Below are 16,292 nucleotides of genomic sequence, written 5' to 3'. Positions count from 1 at the left end.
AAAAATAACAAGAGGAAGAGAAATAAGAGAATATTATGCCTGGTGTAAGAATTAAAAAAAAAAACTTCGAAATAACAAGAGGAAGAGGAATGAGATTGAATAGTATGCTTGTGTGTACCCTCAAACAAGAGAATCGCCTCCAGAAGGCCGTTAAAAGAAATGTAATTAACCGTATCCCCTTTTCAACAGCTGTTTACATTTTTTTGTGTTCAAACACAGGCATAGCGAGATGATCAACTTCCTCATAAACATGCCACTCCCGGGATGTAGCATATACAAACAGGCGTAACGTTAACACAAGAAGGCCAAATATATACGAGCGACACACTGCCCTACCTACAGTTTGGGTGTTGTGGAAAACGTTCTTGTTTAGAAAGCTTATGGTTTAAAACGTTTCCACAAACGTAAAAAATACCAAAAGTCGGGGCAAGATCGATCAAAATCTTTTCTACGTACCTGTGGAAACGTTCTTGTCCAAAACGCTTGTGGTATTTAGAACAAACGTTTTCAAATAGAATCCAAAAGTTACTGCAACATCGATCAAAACCTTTAAAACGAGGCATATAATTTTGCATCACAACCACAAATTAGCCAAAAAATAAAAAGGACTACTCAGGGGATTCGGTTTCCCATCGCATACTGTCGAAGAACCGGATTTAACATCCGGGAAACAGTGGGAGACTAGCTATCAGTAGAGCAATAGGATATCTAGCACCAACCGCGTGAAACATAGATACTCATCAGTTCGCCTGGGTTGCAAAGATAGAGTTCTGGAGACCCCTGGATACCAACACCTTTCACACATTTCTCCCTCTCTCTCTCTCATATATATATATATATATATATATATATATATTTATATATATATATATATATATATATATATATATATATATATATACAGGAATAGCTACCAACACGTAAAGAACTGGGGTTATGAGAAACTTTAACAATTTCCAAGCATCTTTTGATTCAAGCTCCAAAGAGGAGGCATCAAAATCCCATAGCAAACTAAAAAGATGAAGACAAGACCTTAGGACCAATTATAATAATACTCGGAATCGTTGAATGTGACCCAACTAGTTCTACCAGACCGTCCTCTTCCGGCCAAAGTGGGATAATACTTGACGTCCCCTATTAAAAAAAAAAAATACCCAATTTTAGCAACAGATCACAGCAAACCTCGTGAGAAAGCCCCCTTCCTTTTCTCTGCAAGCCCACCGGAACCGTGGTGTATGACTGCAACAGAGCGATACGCACGCGCGCGTAAAAAAACCGGAACGCAAATTCACATTCAAACAGGAAATACGAGTTACATAAAAACACGTGAAAATAGCCCGCCCCGCTTATAAAAGTAACAACCTGCTAGTTTGGGCGACCCTTTCATGGCTTAGAAGTATATACTCCGGATCAATAAATTGAATGACGAGTGAACGTGAATAGGTTCTTTACTACTTCGATTGAGAAAGGTCGCCGATGAAGGACATATGATAAATGTGTCAGTTTATGACAACATTCACACCCAATTCCTAGAGAGAGAGAGAGAGATTCCGAAAAATTTATGCATACAGTATACACAGTCCCATACCACGACCTGCCCCCATTATCATGATAACAATCCACCTCATAGCAACCTATCGAACGCATAATGGGTCCATCCCAAAGAACAAAGGACCTGCGGTTGAAGATTGCAGAGCCTTAAGCGACACCACAGAGAGAGAGAGAGAGAGAGAGAGAGAAGAGAGATGAGAGAGAGAGAGAGAGAGGAGAGAGAGAGAGAGAGAGTAGAAAAACGAAACTTATGAAGCCGTGGATCTATAGAAAGTTTACAACCGCTACAGACATGAAAGGTCTTCAAATTGGTGGGAATATTCACCGTAGCCAGGGAACGGTGAAAGTAATGAGAGAGAGGAGAGAGAGAGAGAGAGAGAGAGAGAGACTTTGGTGACAGTTCGACAAGACCTTTTTACCCCCCAATCCTGCTGATCAGGTTACTGCCAGGCCCTCTTCTCCTACTACAGAATTCTCTTCCTGCCGTCACCTCCCTTGTCACTATGCCCACTGTTATAGGATACCCCTTGGGGCAGGGTGGTGCTCTCCCCTCGCTCTTTCAGGAGCCCCCTATGCCCTGGTCCTTTCTCCAGCTCCCGAGGAGTAAACCTAACTTAAACTACGGTCTACAGACAACACTTCATTGTAATTACAATCGGACGGTGATTTTGAATCACAATTAACTATAGCACCAGAATGGTCCTCTGACTCTCTTATAAACAAGGGAGTATATACAAGTTTGATCCCCGAATGGGAGAGCCTCCTTTAGAGATCCAGTTAGCAGTTTACATGTATCCAAGTATACCAACAAAATGTATACAACCCTTCTATATAATAAAGACACACATATATATAGAGCATTGCTAAACGTATGGTTATTCGGTCTCTTCCAGTCCCCCGGGTAGGGAGGAGAGGTTGGGAAGGGTTGAATCTGTATGTGTGCACATCTATCTAAATATCCGGCCGTCATTTTGGACTAGTGCACGAGTAACTAAATAAACAGAATGGAAAACCCTATCTCTTATCTACCCCGTGCGTCTGTAAAGCAAACGCCAAGGAAGGCCGACCGGTCATGCTCCAGTGTCACACTCCTGTTCGTACCTTGCTGACGAGCGACTTTCCATGTCAAACAGGAATTCTCTCATAGCCAGCTTCCAAGAGAGCAGCAGTCTCTCTCTCTCTCTCTCTCTCTCCATTCATGGGCCGCGCTCATAATAATTCATCGCTATGCATCGACGCACAGAATGACTCGCCTTCGCAATCACTGGGGGGAAGTTGAGAAATGTTATTCTAAATTCAAGAAAGGAGATGGGGGGTGTTGAATGCTAGGATGACGCCGCGTATTTTGAGGACTTGGACGTGTTCCTGAAGTAGAGTTTTAAATGGCCCATATATTTCTTTCAGCGACATCTTTTAAAAACAATTCGACTTATAACAATAAATCATCATCACCTCTGCCTACCCCTATTGGCGCAAAGGGCCTCGGTTGGCTTTCCCCAATCGTCTATCTTGAGATTTTAAATCAATAATTCTACACTCATCATCATCTACTTCATGTTTCATAGTCCTCAGCCATGTGGGCCTGAGTCTTCCAACTCTTCTAGTGCCTTGTGGAACCCAGTTAGAAGAGTAAGGAAGGTATTTGCCTTATCTACTTCTTCAAACTAATTCCAAGGCTCTGTATAATAACAACAACAAACTCTTTCCTCGTCAGTAGTCAAGCTTAGTAAGACCCAACCCTTCATTTGTCGCCATCCCACGAGAACTTTCATCTCCTTGATTTGTTTATAAACAACCTTGAGGGAGTTACATGTAGCCCGGGAACCATCCACAGCTTCCTTGACTCAATTAGCCCCAAAAGATGTCGCTTAGTGAGTTTTTTTTTCATAAACAAAAAGTTCCAAACACGCCTGACTAAAGACTGATTGCTGTGACTAAACATGATCCGAATTAGAATAAAATTGACACTTGAATCTAATATTTTACTAAGTAAAATGAAATTGCAAATAAAAAATAAAAACACACCAAATATTTTGAGACACCCATCATACATTAATCAAGAAATTCAATTCCGTAAAAACCTCATTACCTGATAAATTACACCACAAAGTGCTGGAATCTAACAATTACACTCCAGAACACAAAAACGTGGCATTGAACATTGCGGTTTTTTAAAACACCAAAACCAAAGGGCTGACAATTAACATACATCTTCAATTCTCATCCGTTCTTCCTCTAATCAAATCATATTTACTTTCATATTATTGAGCAGATCACCAATAAATGGAAACATAGTAATGCATATCAGCATGTTTACGTATAAGGTAAAATTCTCACAATAAGAGAAAACAATACCTTGTGTTTACTACAGCTCCCTCCCTATTATTATTACTTGCTAAGCTACAACCCTAGTTGTAAAAGCAGAATGCTATAAGTCCGAGGGATCGAACAGGGAAAATAGCCCAGTGAGGAAAGGAAATGAGGACACTACAAGAAAGGTAATTAACATTTAATATATTTTAAGAACAGTAACAACACCGAAATAAATATATCATACGTAAACTACAAAAACTATAATTCCCAATAGGTCTCTCTCTCTCGAACGCGGGACTTCTAATATGCAGGTGTATAGGTCAGTAACGGGCCGCAAAAGAAAAACGAGAGGAAGAAATTGAAGATATCGGACGCATGCAAGCGCGCATGCGCATCCACTTTGCGTATATGCCTTGACACACTAAAACTTGCTTTGAATCTTCACCCACGCGCACGCGCGTGTGGACCTCCAAAAAACATCCACTTTCACTCTAAGCGCTACGAGATCTTTACAAAATGAGCCCCCGGGTGTGGAGACAGTGGAGCACGTACTCAAACACGAAGGGGGGAGGGGTGTGTGAAGGTAAAGGGAGATGAGATGAGAGAAAACCGATTGTTCATCATTTAAATAATGGTGGAGTCAAGATGGTGTGCGTATATATATATATATATATATATATACTGTATACGTATTCACTGACGAAGCATCATCCCTCAGCACTTAACCAGAGAGAGAGAGAGAGAGAGAGAGAGAGAGAGAGAGAGTAGAGAGAGAGAGAGAGAGGAGAGAGAGATGAGAGAGAGACTTATGGAACAGGTGATGGACAAGAGAGGAGGAAGTGAGAGCTGGATGGATGGAAGAAAGGGGAGGAGGAAGGAGGAAGAGGGGGAATATAGGGGGATGAGGGGGAGGGAGAAGAGGAGTAGAAGGAACAGCAGCAGCAGAAGCATGGCGCCACAAGTGGGTCAGCGGCACACTGAAGGAACCTTGGCAATAGAGGAAAATAACTATGCTGGAGCCCAATGGGGGTCAGTTGCTAGAGAGAGAGAGAGAGAGAAAGAGAGAGAGAGGGGGGGTGATGCTGAATACTGCTGGACATACATACAAACAAGCGCATGTACACACATTGACGCCAGAAAGTCGGGAGAGATAGATAGCAATGACGCAAATACGAGATAGAAGAAAACTGCGTATACCACACTCCTCCCTCCTTCGTCTCTCAGGAGATAAACCTGAGGAAAATGCAGGGTGCTTAAAACGAAATCGCGGTCATGGTAAGCGAACAGTTACAGAACAAGCGTATGAAGCAAATATATAAAAAAAAAGTGAAATTTCACCTGTCACTAATGTACCAACCGTGACGTAATCGACAGGCGGATGAATTCGCTACGTCATCATGAGAAAGCGACGTCACCGTTGCTTCATTAGCGGACTGGACGTCATAGTCGTTGCTCTATCATTAGATAGTAATGTTTCTCTTCGACTAAAGTCAGCTGTGATTGCTTATGGATATTTATGAGAGACCTGGTTTAATGTTGTTACTGTACTTTAAATTTTTTGAACTCTTGTAATTTATTTCTTAACTTCCTTTCCTCGCTGGGCTATTTTTCCCTTGGGTCTAGAGCATCCTGCTTTTCCAACAAGGGTCATAGCTTAGCTTATAATAATAATAAAGCTTGAAACTCTGTGGTCAACCTGCTAATTGATTTATGTACTGTATCACTGGTATTTGCATATCTTATTCTTTTTTTTATTGATGTCATAAGTGTAACTCTGTATATAGCTTTTACTAAAATAAAGATTATTATCATTATCATTTTGACACGAAAAGCCAACTTTGAGAACCATACCTCAAATCAAAACCGAGACAAGTGTTAGAATCAGAATAAAAATTGAGACAACTGACGTCGACAAAGTGCCACAACTAGAGTGAAAGTGAAGCAAGCTTATGCCTAGAAAGGAAAACAGCAGCAGATAGGGGCACAGCGTTCCTCCAATGCCAAGACCCCGAGGCTTAACCAAGCGTTTTTATGGTCCATTTATACGCACGTCAACACAAGGCTAAATCAATCTCGGGGGCCAGGGGGACATTCCAAGTAATAATATTCATACTTTATCTTGCATCTAAATCTCCTTGGGATGGGTGGAACCAGAAGTTATTCAATATCTCTGATACTTTTTAGGGATGAAATAATACACTATACTCATTTTTTTTTTTAATGAGGCGTATTTGTACTGACTAGCAGGGGTGCCCTTTTAGCTCGGAAAAGTTTCCTCCTTGCTGATTGGTTGGAGAAGATAATTCTAACCAATCAGCTAGTAGGAAACTTTTCCGAGCTAACAGGGCACCCCTGCGAGTCAGTGCAATTACGGAAACTTTTCCGAGCTAAAAGGGCACCCCTGCGAGTCAGTGCAATTACAACATTAAAAAAATTGAGTATAGTTGAGTATGCAGCAGACCAAGGGCGAACCAAGAACTACCAAACGTGAGCTAACCATACAATTCCTATGACATTTAGACGTTCCTGCGCAGGAGCTTCGTCGGAACAGCTCACAAACACACGCACACACAATCGATGGCAAATTCCAAATGTAATAGATAATCAATACCTCAACCCTAAGAACGAGGCCTAAAACGAACACGAATGTATGAAATAACTAAGGAAATTCAGATTCAGAGCACACGCTAACAGCCATAAAACTCATGGAATAATAACAAATCGTTACTTGGAATATGTTATTCCTGTAATAAAAAGGGGCCATGCATAATTCGTGTAAGCATTTCATAAGTTATATCAACATTCCACAGTAGGCATACTGATGTATACAGTCTATATCTTCTAAGGATAATGGGCAAGAGCATAACATACTGAACTGCGTATTATGTACTGCAGACACTTCGAACATGAAAAACACCCAAATTTGACATTAATACAAAAAAGTAAACAAACACCATCATTGCATACGTACCTAGAAACGCATGTTGCATAAAAACGTCTAGTATAGCCCGCTACGCATCATAGAGGGCCTCTCATAATTACGCAACAACACCCCTTAGGCTGTCTCGCATCGCAAACAAAAGTCCTTCCCTAAACTTTATCTGATAAAAGGAGTCGTCATGGCAACCCGAGCGATTACAGAGCGAAAACCAGGCGCTGCGAGTGTCAAAATAGTGACCTAATAAACCATCAGTAGGATAATCTCGGATAACGAACGCGATAGAGCAACTGATTCATGGGGGCTTCCGGGTTTGAGTCGCCGCCCTAAGAAAAAAAAATGGCAGGGAATATCCAGCCATAAAACTACATATCTCATCTTTCATAATCTATAAAGACATTGCAATAACAGAATAACAAAACCACAATAGAAGATTGAAACAATCCCCAAAATAGCCATAATGGAAACGCATCCCAACAACAAGCTATGAACATAACAAATTACGATAACAAAGAACACACAAACGACCGGTGCTTCCTAAAAGAGAAGTCAGAAGCAATTGCACCCAATCGCAATTATAGCGAGAGGGAATAGAGAGGGAGAGAGAGAGATGAGAAGCTGAAATCTAAAAATAGTCCGAAATACGGCCAATTAGATGGTCATTCAATAGGGCTTTTGTAAAGAACTTCTAAGAGATCTTGGGACGAGGTGCAATTTCCTGTTCTTTAGACTAACCCCCCTCCTCCTCCCCCTACTGGGAGGCGGAGATGTTACAAGGACTCTGACTTTCCCCCTCCTGCAACTCACGCTACGCCACCCATGGGACCCCACAGACACCCACCTATTACCCGAAGGCATCCTCCAGTGGCTATTCCCCCACCCCCATCCGCCCCAAGATCACAAGTGGGTAAACGCCCACCCAAACAGGAGACGAAACCGAGAGCCACATGGGTCGGACCTCGGTGAAGCATTTCCTCTCCCAACACCAAGAGGACACATGCACCCACTTACGCATCAGACACATGTAAACAAACGTGTGGCACAAACACCCATACGGGTGGCACACAAAAGCTTCCCCCTGTCCAAACACGTCGCCAGGGAACTACAACTGCAGGAGAGGGGCGTTTTTAAAAAACACGTGGCCTTTTTGAATTATCTCGAGAGTTGGCGCAGCTCGCCAGTGCGCTCATGAACCACACCAAAACAACTGTCATGCCCTTGAACTTCACCAAAAGGCCCCTTCTAATGCTGGACTTACAAGGGGGTTCGAATAAACCCTATCAGTGCCTATCAAAACTTTTCCTTAAGCAGAGCAAAATGAAGTGTAATAGCTCCTACGCAAACAGATAAGATGTTTTGTAAATATATAAACTAATCTAAAAATGCAAAAGAAAAATTAAAACTCATACAATTGAAGGTATAAGGAGAGAGAGAGAGAGAGAGAGAGAGAGAGAGAGAGAGAGGGAGAGAGAGAGAGAAGAATTGGGTGGGGTGTTTCTACGCCCAAAAAGCGAAGGTAAAGGGCACCCCAATCTTCAGATATACCCACAGTAGACTAGTTTTTGGAAGACTCGCTCCCGGGGCTTCAGCCACTGCAACCACACCCAGCCCTGACACACGTACATACTCGCACACAGAAATAAGTATCAATTCTATTGCCATAAAGACGCAAATACAGAAACCTCGGGAGTTTTCCTAACTAAAGTACAGATTCAGGGAGATGAAAAGCATCTTATACTAAGCATCAAATACCAACGTCTCTCTCAGCCTTAAAGCATTAACTGGACCCTTACCTTCAAGAAGCCACGCCCAATCAACTATCGCTTCTACGAAACCTATTTAATGAGTCCATTCAAATCTAGGGAACTAGTTTCTAGTTCGACTTCTCTTTTATTAACCATAATAATCTATTCCCAAAAATTTCTCAGAGAAACCACACTTCCGGCATTCCTTCACAAATTCCCAATCACCAGCAATGGATTCCCATCACAATGGGCTTCGGACAGATAGAAGTCCAGGCGGTGGAGACTTCTACATTCTACAACAATTCCCGACTTTCATTCGTGAACGGTAGTCTGCTATGTGAAAGTGCAGTGCTATATCCAGCCAGAAAATGACCCGACACTGAACTTAATGATTTCTATATATAACGAACAATAGAACATAAACAAAACACATATTTACACACAAAATCGTAGACTAAAAACCTTAAAAAATACAAATAAACTAATCTTGAGCGAAGATCAAGGTAACGCCCATAGCAGCATTGCAGTGCAAAATTAAAAAAGGTCAACCCACAGTGACTCACACTGGCACGCCAAAGACAAGCCAAACGATTGAGCCTCTTCTGAGAACCGATATCTAACAGACCTTTGAAATGTTGTAAAGCAAATCCAATACTAGACAAATTAATTTACTAGTTAGAAAGACAATATAATATATCTAAAATCGATTAAAGACAATTTCGAGCAACAACACAAAAACAAAAGCATAAATAAAACCTCCGATTGAAAATAAATTAACAAAGACAAGACACAACCATAACACATCAATTTCCTAATAAACAAACACATTAAATGAATAGGGGGAAAGGGGCTGCTTCCAAGGGTAATTAAAATATCGGATTCTAGCCCCCCTAATTAAAGCTCTTGTGATGAGTGAACAAAATAAACTCTCTCCCCAGGCCAAACAAAAACCCCTGTCTTTGAATAGGCTATTCATGCAACATTTGTCCAATCGAACCTGCTCTCTCTCTCTCTCTCTCTCTCTCTCTCTCTCTCTCTCTGTGTGATTAATCCAAAACAACTGATTGTAGGAAGCAAAGTAAACAATACAAAGGAGGAATACTTGTATGTTTATGCTATTATTTCATTTCACTGACTTCGTAAGTGTAAGTGTTGCATCTCTAACTGTACATGTAACTCATGTAAACACTATATATATATATATATATATATATATATAATATATATATATATATATATATAGAGAGAGAGAGAGAGAGAGAGAGAGAGAGAGAGATATGAAGGCAATTTTAAGAAATACCATTATGATCTCTGAAGAAAAAATAAAGAATATGGATAAAAAAGAAAAGAATAGGCTAATTATGGAACTATAAGCAAATAATACAATAAGGGAGACCTTGAAAGGAAAGGGCAAATGTTCAAGGCGTGGAATGCAAGATATAAACCGAATGCACACACGCAAAGAGTAGTGAATAAAAACAAGAACGTCTTAAGAAACATACGAGGTTAAAAATCCCTCCGAATAGACGACCTTGGAAATGATCAAGTCCACAGTTTAAAAATACCACAAGAAATATAAACATGTGACCCATCTTAATGCCTCTAATATATTGACGTCACATCAAGTAAATAAAAAACCAGGAAATTTATATAAGTGTGTAATTAAAATGAGAAGACTGCGCTTGATACGTCAGCCTTGACACAAGAGAGAGAGAGAGAGAGAGAGAGAGAGAGAGAGAGAGAGAGAGCTGTTATGATTACTTTCGCAAAAATGAAATTTATCTAAAGAAAATTTATTTAATTCAAATGAGGAGACTGCACTTGATACGTCAGCCTTGACACAAAAGAGAGAGAGAGAGAGATAGAGAGAGAGAGAGAGAGAGAGAGAGAGAGAGAGAGAGAGAGAAGACACCACCGACCTGTTATGATTACCTTCGCAGCAATGCAGGGCAATATTCAATGTCCTGATTTTCCCGGCCGCCAATCAATGGGGGTTGACCTCAATCGCATTTCAAGAGGACGGATTCCGACAATAACCAAGTGCTTAAGGACGCCCTCCGCCTAACCACGCGAAGTGTGCTGACAGTAAATACAATGATTGAGGTCATGGATACAGCAGCCTTCCACTGGCACTTCGCCTTCGCAGGCCAATGTTTTTCAATGGCATTGATAAGTGACTTGTCCTTGTGCGAGCAACGGGTCAAAATTAAATTAGACAAGATTCAGCGCAAGTGTATATATATATATATATATATATATAAATTTACCCAGGCCAAGGACTGCAGGAACGATGTTAACAATTGACAACATATCGATTTAACAGTAGCAATTATGTAAAGGAGTCTATGGCTGGATTGCTTTTGTCACCCATGTGATGAAAATTATATTAAAAGAAAAATCGGTTATATATATGTATAGTGTATATGCATGCATATATATATATATATATATATATATATATATATATATATATATATATATATATATATAAACACGCTGCTGTTACATTATAAATTCCCTACATAATGATCACTTCCTACTCACAATATTGAACAGCCCCAACAAATATGTCTAACCTCCTCACCTATAATTCATAACATTCTTTCCTTCAATAGAGCCCCATCAATGCATGATTGCCGACCTTAGCCTTGAAGTCACAATAACGGCAAATTACACTATTACAAGTACTATACTGTCGTCCGGGTCTCATAGCGACCAATGCTAACGCAAGTTGCAGTAACACCTTAAAGGTTTTAATGGCCGCTCACGAATTGCAGAGGCAAGGGATAGTGACATTGGCCTATCAAGCAGGAAAATGCTCTAGAGATACCATATATACGTACGATCAACATCTAAGCCCCCTCTTGCATCAATCTCAGACCAAGGAGGGCCAGGCAATGGTTGCTGATGACTCAAAAGATAGACCTATAGGCTCCCTCCTCCCATCCTTAGCTCACGAGGATGGTTTGGTTGCAACGAAAATGGAAACTAACGAGTTTGAGTAGGACTAAAACCCCAGTCGAGTTCACCAGTCAGGGACGCTATCGCATCAGCAAGACATAGGCCTAGAAGCCTTTCGCATACATCCATACTTGGGTCAGTTACGGAAGCATTAACTTCCATGGCAACAGTGCCCCCTGATTGATATAGCCAGCAGGAATCCTTCAAATAGATCCCCGAGAGGAAAAAAGGATTTATTCGATTAGAAACAGTAGTCAATATCTCCAGGAAATCCTAACTCTATTAATATGAAACATTCAGGAGTACAGTACGTGCGTCACTTAGCAAGTTAAACATCTCGCGAAACCGGAATTTCTCAAGTTACGCTACTTGAAAGAAAGGGAGGGTCACTGCACGTGGTATACATTACATTACACCCTGGAGACCCTGGGGGAGGGGTAAGATGCATATACAATACATCGAAAACCATTCCTTCGGATATCAGACTCGTTGATACCGGTTAACTTAAGAGGTTAAAGGGAAGAGGAGGAAGAGGAGGTGGGGTACGGGGGGGGGGGGGGGGGGAGCCACCCTCCCAAGCAACCGTACCTCTGCAGGTCCTCTCTACGTAACGGAGGTGCCTGAACTCGTCCCCAACACCCCTCCCCTACTACCATCCCGGGAGGACCCCTTTCCCTGGACACCATCAATGTTTCTGATGCACACCACGTATTGACCGAAAGACCACCACGCCCACCATTTTACCGAACTCACCACGCCTACCTGCCACATAATCTTCCCGTCGCTACAGAGAGAGAGAGAGAGAGAGAGAGAGACTCCTCGCCATTTACATGTACGTACACGTGTAATGGCCATCGATTAATGTTTACACAGTGTAAAAGCATCCGAAGCACATACGCTTTAAAGAGCATGACATACCAAACAGCATACATTATTCATATAAAGACACTATTTATTTCCTTTCCTCGCTGAGCTATTTTTCCCTGTTGGAGCCTTTGGGCTTAGAGCATCTTGCTTTTCCAACTAGGGTCGTAGCTGAGCTAGTAATAATAATAATATTCACATAAACTTCATAAATACAACTTTCATAATGGTAGTAAGCAACATTCATCAACGAAAATATGTAAACACATACCTCACACCCATAAACCCAAAATGCATCTGACACTCGCACTTTAAAACAATTAATTAAAATAAGCAAATGCCAAGGAGACGCTTCTTTGGCACACGCCGGCTGGCAGGCTCAGTGCCCTTACAGGTAGATAAATCCAACTTTGTTTCTTCCAACAGAATTCACATTCTCGACCCAAAGGGTACACATCTCCACCTGGCAAATCTCCAGATACAATGCAATGACATCAAGGGGGAAACGCCCACCTGCTTTAAATACTAGTCTCTCTCTCTCTCTCTCTCTCTCTCTCTCTCTCTCTCTCTCTCACAGTAAAGTATATCAACAAATATACGTATTTGCTTTGCTGAGAGCCATACTTTCGAAGGGAAACCTATTATTGTGCTTGTGTAAAAGATTCAGGTCACTACTATAGCTACAAGTCAGGCTATGCAAGCAACTTAAGACTAACCACAAGGATGGATTTCTGTCTTTAAATCTTATATGTAAGGATATTCATATTCGATGTTTTAACTAATATGGACAGTCTAGTGTGATCATTACTACTAATGATAATCTTGGAAATATTCATGGAAAGTACAAGAAAAAAAAGTGGTATATATAGTTAGAAAATTTATATACAGTCAATATACTGTATACACATATGACTTGTATAACACACACACATATATATATATATATATATATATATATATCTTTCGGGGCTGCGCTCCCAGATACGGAGGGGGCGTGGCACATGTGGCCGGATAACGGAGGTGGAGCTTTCGGTGGGTGTGGCAGGTAACCCTCTGCGGAAACTGCGTGGGTGGGCGGGGCCTAAATCCAATAGGGAAGGGGACGTTTCTAGGTTACCTTTCGGGGCGAGGACAGAAAGTTGGTGCGGGAGAACTAACGGGAGATAGGAGGGGGAAGGAGGGGGGGGGGATAAAAGGTTGACTAACAAATGTACTTTCATATAGGCCTACGTTGTGCAAGTAATAGGCGTACATTACTGGCAAGCAACTGTATACACTCGAACTAATAAAATTTATGTGCATAAAGAGAATAAACAACGCTATAATAGGAATGAGAATTATTTAGATATCCCAATAAAGAAAAACGCAGTCGAATAGAGCAAATGTTTTTTCTCCATTACATAAGCAAAATATTAGTAAACACCATTAAAGGGGATACGACCGTAGCGTCCAGAGAGAGAGAGAGAGAGAGAGAGAGAGAGAGAGAGAGAGAGAGAGAGAGAGAGAGAGAGAGAGAGTGCGCGCGTCAATTCTTAAAGTGTTGTACTTGAGCATAGATGCACCCGTGTGTCACTGGGTGGGCGTGGCACTTTAGTTTGCAGGCTACCTGCCTGGCACCAGTGGGCCACTTAAAAAAACGCAACGCACGAAAAATCTAAAAAAATAAATTAATCATTTATAATCAATGTACGCCTATTAAAATATAGGTCAATGTTTATCAAGATAATAAGCCATTCTTCGATTTCTCTCTATATATATTGAAAAAAACTCAAAACGGTAAGGTAGCATCGAAGTAAAAGTTAAAAAAAACACGTAGCGTATAATAAGCTTTCACTTCCCTTATGCCTGACTACTTCAGCTTACCAGTTTCCAAAACCTGTACTGGTCAGCTCCTATCTCTCTCTCTCTCTCTCAACCCCTATCGAGTTCAATTTGCACCTAAGGCCACTTTCCTAACCTACTCTCATAACTCAGGTCAAGAATCAGGTCATTACTACATCCTAAGGTCGGGCATATTTTCTCCAAGTTTAAATCCGGGTGTATAGTATATGCCTTATAAATCATTAGTTTTTTTTTAATGTAAGTCAATATTCTTGGACTACGTTGCTTAATTCACTGCTTAGGAATAGGCAGAGGAATTGTTAAGTACCAATTTAAACTAAATAGAAAAACAATAAATAGTAAGTTGTTGTTTAAAAGATAGCAAATGCACAGTAGATATAGGCCTACGGTGATCAACCTTATTAGTAATTATTGTATTGAATATAGATTTAAAAATCAAGTTGCTCATGAAATTTAAATTTCGAAACTAAAGTGTAAACAGAGAAGGCCATACCCATTAAAATAATAGTAATAATAATAATAATGGGAAATTAAACAGATCAAGGATAGGCCTATGCAACTGACCTGTATGTGTTCTTAAGTGTGCCGTCAAATGCGAAGATTTTCCGTACACTTTATCGCATCCAGGGAACGAGCAGGGATGGGCGCGTTTATCGTCCAATTTAAGTTGACTAGCTCTGCCACGCCCACGCTTTACAGCCACGGCGCCCTTGGTCACCACCCCCTTTCCCTGGCGTCGCCGTAGTTGCGGTCAGGTCTCGCACGCCCATCTCCGTAACACCTCGCTTGCTGAAGTCCAAGGGCACCTCTTGCACACTAGGGGGCATTGGGGCGGTATAAGTGGGCGTGGTACACGTTGATACGTGGGTCGTATGGGCGGGATACTGGTGGAGTGGGTTGATTGGTGGAGCAGGTAGCGCTACCGTAACTGGCGCGGGCGTGGATGTGACGACGGAAGGGATGTGATGTGTTTCCACAGGGGGTGGTGTAGGCGCTTGGTGGGCGTAAGGGGCGGCGGCTTCCTGTTCGGCGACCTCCTCGGCGCGCCCTTGTTGCACGCGTTTGAGTCCCGCTAAGAACTGGGCAATAACATAAGCTGTGGCGTCAGTATTTGCCGTCTCCATAGGAGGGCAATAACTGTGATCGTCCATGGTGGGCGTGGGTGGTGATGGGGGCGTAGGCGGGGTGGGCGGCTGATACATATGCGCTGGCGACAGTGGAAGTGCGTGATGATGTGGGTACTCAACTGACGGGGAATGTTCAGGGCTTGAAGCGGGCGTGTGAGTAGGTGGTGGGGCGCAGTAGGCTCGCTGCAAAGGTAAGTTGGTCTTCACTTGCAACCGTGGGCGTTGATGACTGGCATGGGTGGTGTCTGTGGGCGCCCAAGAGCTCAATCTACCCCCGCCCTTCATGGCCATCAAACAGACGGCTGCATTCAGGTCCTCTTCCAAAGGTATTGTAGCAGCCATTGTCCTCGATAAAATTATTAATATTAAAAAAACTGTCCTCGAATATTAAGGTAAAATTTATACCAAGCACTTGAAAAATTTCACGGTCACGCAAGCAGAGAAGCTCCCTGGTGCGTCTTATCACCACTACGGTCCACGCTGAACTGAAGGCTTCACGTGCTACGCTTAGCGGCTGTGTGCCCGCCATCAGCTGATTGCCGCCACGCACATGTGGCCACCCACCATACGCACCCACATTGCCAATTTTTCATCTTTTTATTTCCAAACGTTCATCATCTCTAGAGTAAAGATAAACTAATGACGTGATTCTGCTAGTTATGGTCTTCCAACTCGTTTAGATTCCCAATCGTATAGTTAGTACCATGGAGTAAACATAAGATTAATTAAATTACTAATTGTCAACTATCACAATTCACACCGTACTTTCCTGGGTAACGAACATATTAGCTTAGATTTTTCTTTTCAATAACAGGTTGTATGGTACGACAATTATATAATTCTCTAAAACGTGGTACATTGTATTCGACATGAAATCAATATTACCCACAGCAAAATAAATGAGTATATACGCTCTTTGTGTGCTGTGATGTAAGTCCAGAGTACGCGGGC

At 41.7% G+C, this 16,292-nt stretch overlaps 1 protein-coding gene across 1 annotated transcript in view; it reads right to left on the bottom strand.

Moving 5' to 3' along the window:
* Positions 1 to 15,916, bottom strand: part of LOC137624252 (Krueppel-like factor 13) — a 39,126-nt gene extending 23,210 nt beyond the window's left edge. The window contains 2 exon segments of the mRNA XM_068354774.1: positions 14,779 to 14,926; positions 14,928 to 15,916. Coding sequence (XP_068210875.1) covers positions 14,779 to 14,926; positions 14,928 to 15,683 — 904 coding nt within the window. The 5' untranslated portion in view covers positions 15,684 to 15,916.
* Between the last annotated feature and the right edge of the window lie 376 nt (positions 15,917 to 16,292).

This window comes from Palaemon carinicauda, chromosome 31 (assembly GCF_036898095.1).
Source record: "Palaemon carinicauda isolate YSFRI2023 chromosome 31, ASM3689809v2, whole genome shotgun sequence".
In the NCBI taxonomy this organism is placed as follows: Eukaryota; Metazoa; Arthropoda; class Malacostraca; order Decapoda; family Palaemonidae; genus Palaemon; species Palaemon carinicauda.
Note: the sequence above shows the minus strand (reverse complement) of the source record. Positions and strands in the feature narration are given on the sequence as shown.